Below are 4,449 nucleotides of genomic sequence, written 5' to 3'. Positions count from 1 at the left end.
GTCATGCCGAAGTCGGCCAGCTTCACGCGGCGGCACTCGCGGTCGAACAGCAGCACATTCTCGGGCTTGATGTCGCGGTGCACCAGCTGCCGCCCGTGCATGAAGTCCAGGGCCAGGCCCAGCTGCTGCACACATCGTTTCACCGTGTCCTCCGGGAGCCCCACCTGCGGGCGGCCGGGGGGAGCCGCGCTCGGTTTCCAGCTCTCCCGCGCCCGCCCCGCCGCCCTCCCCTCCAGCTCCCTCTCTAGCAAGGCAGTTTTCGCCTCCCACCCTGTCCCCAGTAACTGGAGCGACCGCGCAGACGCGAGCCTGCTGCGGCCCGGGTGCTGCTGAGCGCCCTTTCCCTCGCTGTCTCATCCAATCCTCTTAGTGCCTGCTATGCCTGCTTCTCCTATGGGGACATCGGGGCCCTCCAGGAGAAAATTGACGAGGGGGTCCGCGGCCACCTCCACCTGCTGTCATTTTGCCCTGCCTGCTAGATACGTATCTCGTCGGTCTCCCCCAACTAGAACCGGGCTCCCTGAGCTTCCTGTCTTGTTCCTTGCTGTGTCCGTGCATCTTTGTCCCCAGATTCTGGCATGTAGTAGGTGCTCAGCAAAGAAGGAGGACCTACTCCAAAGGTCTCATCACTCAGCCAGCAAGCGGCAGGGCAGATTTAAAATTAGTGCCTGAACCCTCCCCCACCCTCCTGGCTCCAGGGTCGCTTCCTCTGAGGGCCCCTTCTCAGGTGGATCTGACACCTCTCCTCTTGTGCAGCCCCAGGGGAGGGCGCAGTAAGACTTCATCCCATCATTGTCACTGTCCCTTTCAGGGGCTCATCTCCATCTGTTATTATCTGACCCACTGTGGAGTGTCAGTTTCCCACTAGAACAGGGACTTTTGTCCTCCTTACTGCACATCCCCAGCTCCCCGAATGGTAACTGACATACAGCAGGCGCCCAGTAAATACTTGCTGATTAAATGGTCTGACTCCACTCCCACTCTCACACTCTGGGACCCTGAAGAGTGTGACCCTCTCCCAGAGTCCTCTCTGGGACCCTCTCCCCGCCCTACGCCACCATCCCGAGTACCTGGGGAGGGATGATGTCAAATAGGTCCCCAGCAGGTGCGTACTCCTGGGCAAAGACGTAGCAGTCCTCTGTCTCAAAGACCACGTCAAAGACCTTGATGATGAAGGGGCTGGAGGAGAGGCTGTTGGTGATGCTCACCTCCCGCAGGAAGTTCTTCAGCTTGGTTTTGCTCTTGTTCACAAACTTCAGTGCCATTTTTGTGCCTGATGGGAGCAACAGCAACAGGGTTGAAGCCCCCTCTCCCAGTGCCTCCGTGCTGGATGCACCCGTGCCTGTCTCTGGAACAAGGTGCAACAGGGTCCCCAGAAGGCATGACTATCCTCATCTCACGGATGGGAACAGACCCAGCGAGAGGAAAGGACTTGCCTAAAGCTATGCAGGCAGGGTCAACCTGGGCCTTCTACACCCAGTCTGCAGCCCTCCAGGAGGAGGGGGCGAGGGGGCCTGTGGCACCCTCCACTTCTCTCATTTTGTCCTGCCCGCCACACGCTTATTTATCTTGTCGGTCTACCCCAGCTAGAATGGGTCTCCATAAGCTTCCTGTCTTGCTAAATGGATGAATGAATAAGAAATGAGACACTGCAAGGCACATGTCCACAACTCTGTGCCTGGGCAAGCATCTGTGCCCATCTGGCACATAGCTGTGTGGTACACACATGTGTGTCCACGGAGCATTTACACATCACAGGCCCTGCCTTCAGCACTGCACATTCACAACTCACACTTCATTATGACTGTATGAGTTGTGCACTACTGTTACCCTATTTTACAGAGAAGGACTATTTTACAGAGAAGGACCCTATTTTACAGAGAGGCACAGAGAGGTGAAGTCACTTGCCCAAGATCACACAGTAAGCAAATAACAAAGCTCAGGTGACTCCATGTTAGGTGCTCTTCCTGCTGCCCTCAGTTAGCACAAAGCCCCTGGACCCAGGCGTGTGCAGCTGTGGGAGCTCACGCAGCCCCAGCCCCTGGCTGACTGGGTGGCATGGCTGTGACCTACAGTGTGGGAGAGGTATCAAGCTCAGTGACTAAGCAACAAGGCTCTGGAGATGACTCCTGGGGTCTCGTTTTGGTTCGCAGCCTCTGTAGCTGCAGGGCATTGGATATGTGGCTGAAATGGCCTAGGTCTCCCTGTCCTCACCTGAGAGATGGCGATGGCCATACTGACCTCACAGGTCCTTCCACCACCCATTAAGTGTGGCACCCTGGTCCTGAGGAACTGCCCTCACTCTCTGTCCACCTCCCTGGGGCCAGCCATCCCTGAGACACTGGTGATACCCAGACACAGCCGGCAGCCCTGCCCTCTCCAGAGGCTCCTGACACAGCCCCTTGGCTGTCTCAAAGGCACCCCAGATGGTCCCAGAGCAGCCCATCCTGTACCCTGGCCACTCTGCCCCGGATTCCTCCCTTGCCCCATCTGCCCTGTCTCCTCCCCCGTGGGCTGCCTCAGGCCTCATCCTCTCCATCTGGCCCCTGACCCTGCCTCCTTGCTTCCACAAAGCACCAGAGAGCCGCGGCCCAGCTGGAAGGTCATGTCCCCCTACCCCGACCTCCCAGCCCTGCCCCACCCCAACCTCCCAGTCCTGCCACGCTGCACTTGCTCACCTGTGCCCTTGTAGACCACCAGGTCAACCTTCCCGTAGGTGCCTTTGCCCAGCTCCCGGACTAGTTCGTAGTGCTTGGTGACATCGCTGGCAGCCAGTGTGCGGAGAGTCAGGGCCTGCATGTCTTCAGTGAGAAGGGGCACGCCGGCACCAGGCCCAGGGGCAGCCCCTGGCCCACAGCAGGTCAGGGAGCGGGGCGGCTCAGGCTCTGGGCAGCCCATGCTCATCTTCTCCCTGTTGGGTAGGGGTGGTGAGCATGAAGTGTGACATCAGGCAAGGGTCCCCTCCTCCAGCCCCTCTGCCCTCCCCAGAACCCAGAAAACTTGAGGATGGGCCCAGATGCCAGGCCCAAGATAACCACAAGGGGGCGACAAGCATCTTGGTCTCGTCGCCTTCCCCAAAGCCTCAGGGGCCAGCCTGAGTCAGCTCCCTGAAGACAGTCACTGCTCGACCCTGTGCTTGGTGGCACCAGCCCCTCTGCCTCATGCTGCCACCCGCACACAGTGTCAGGCAAGGCCCCTGTTTATGTCACACAGACACAGCCAGATACCGAGTTCACACAGGTACTCCCATTCACAAGCGTTGGTTTTGTTTATTTGGATTGTAGAGAGGGGGTCCCACTGTGTGGCCCAGGCAGGTCTCCAAATCCTGGCCTCAAGTGATCCCTCTGCCTGTCCCTCCCAAAGTGCTGGGATTACAGACATGAGCTACTGCACCCGGCTTGTTTTTATTTTTATTTCTGAGACAGTGTCTTGCTCTGTCACTCAGGCTGGAGTGCAGTGGCACGATCACAGCTCACTGCAGCTCGACCTCCCAGGCTTAAGCTATCCTCCTATCTCAGCCTCCTGAGTAGACTGGACTACAGGCATGCGCCACCACACCTGGCTAATTTTCATTTATTTATTTAATTTTAATTTTTAATTTTTAGGTATGGGGTACATGTGCCGGATGTGCAGGTTTGTTACACAGGTAAATGTGTGCCATGGTAGTTTGCTACACCTATTATGCCTGACTAATTTTTAATTTTTTTTTGTAGAGTTGGGGTCTCACTATGTTGCCCATCCTGGCCTCAAGTGATCCTTCCACCTCAGCCTCCCAAAGCACTAGGATTACCAGCATGAGCCACCGTGCCCAGCTTATTCACAAGTACTGACAAAGCACCTGCTGTTCCCCAGGGCTCTCCAAAGCCCGGAGTACACAGCATGGAACGAACACCTAGGATTCCCTGCCCCATGGGGCTTACACCCCAGGGGGAGAAGGGCAGTAGACACAGTGATCACACCAGTTGTATATTATGATGGAAAGTGATATGGGCTCTCCGTAAGGTAGGAGGTGGGGAAGAGGTCTGAGGGCCATGATTGCAGCATCACGTATCTTGGCCATGTGGTCTCAGGCCAAACCGGCAAGATGGTATAGATGTGGCCACACCATCCCACCACACACATGGCCACACATCAGCACAGCCTGGCAGTGCCTCCCCCACCGCAGACGACCTCACCACCCGACTAATGAACACTGTGCCCGGCCGACCTGACTTTTTAAAAAATTGTATTTAGGCTGGGCGTGGTGGCTCACACCTATAATCCCAGCACTTTGGGAGGCCAAGGCAGGCAGATCACTAGAGGTCAGGCGTTCGAGACCAGACTGGTCAATGTGGTGGAACTCTGGGAGGCCAAGGCAGGTAGATCACTAGATGTCAGGCGTTCGAGACCAGATTGGTCAATGTGGCGGAACTCTGTCTCTACTAAAAATACAGCTGGGCATGGTGGTAC

The 4,449-nt window shown here is 56.8% G+C and overlaps 1 protein-coding gene across 1 annotated transcript; it reads right to left on the bottom strand.

Moving 5' to 3' along the window:
- Positions 1-2: 2 nt before the first annotated feature.
- On the bottom strand, positions 3-2,904 carry SBK1 (SH3 domain binding kinase 1; the record flags this gene model as incomplete). Its single annotated transcript, XM_011982540.1, has 3 exons — positions 2,679-2,904; positions 1,071-1,273; positions 3-164 (listed from the first exon to the last, which is right to left on the bottom strand). Coding segments are annotated over exons 1-3 (591 nt in total), but the record flags the coding sequence as incomplete, so codon positions are not given.
- Positions 2,905-4,449: the final 1,545 nt, after the last annotated feature.

Source organism: Mandrillus leucophaeus, unplaced genomic scaffold (assembly GCF_000951045.1).
Source record: "Mandrillus leucophaeus isolate KB7577 unplaced genomic scaffold, Mleu.le_1.0 Scaffold24, whole genome shotgun sequence".
Lineage (NCBI taxonomy): Eukaryota > Metazoa > Chordata > Mammalia > Primates > Cercopithecidae > Mandrillus > Mandrillus leucophaeus.
Note: the sequence above shows the minus strand (reverse complement) of the source record. Positions and strands in the feature narration are given on the sequence as shown.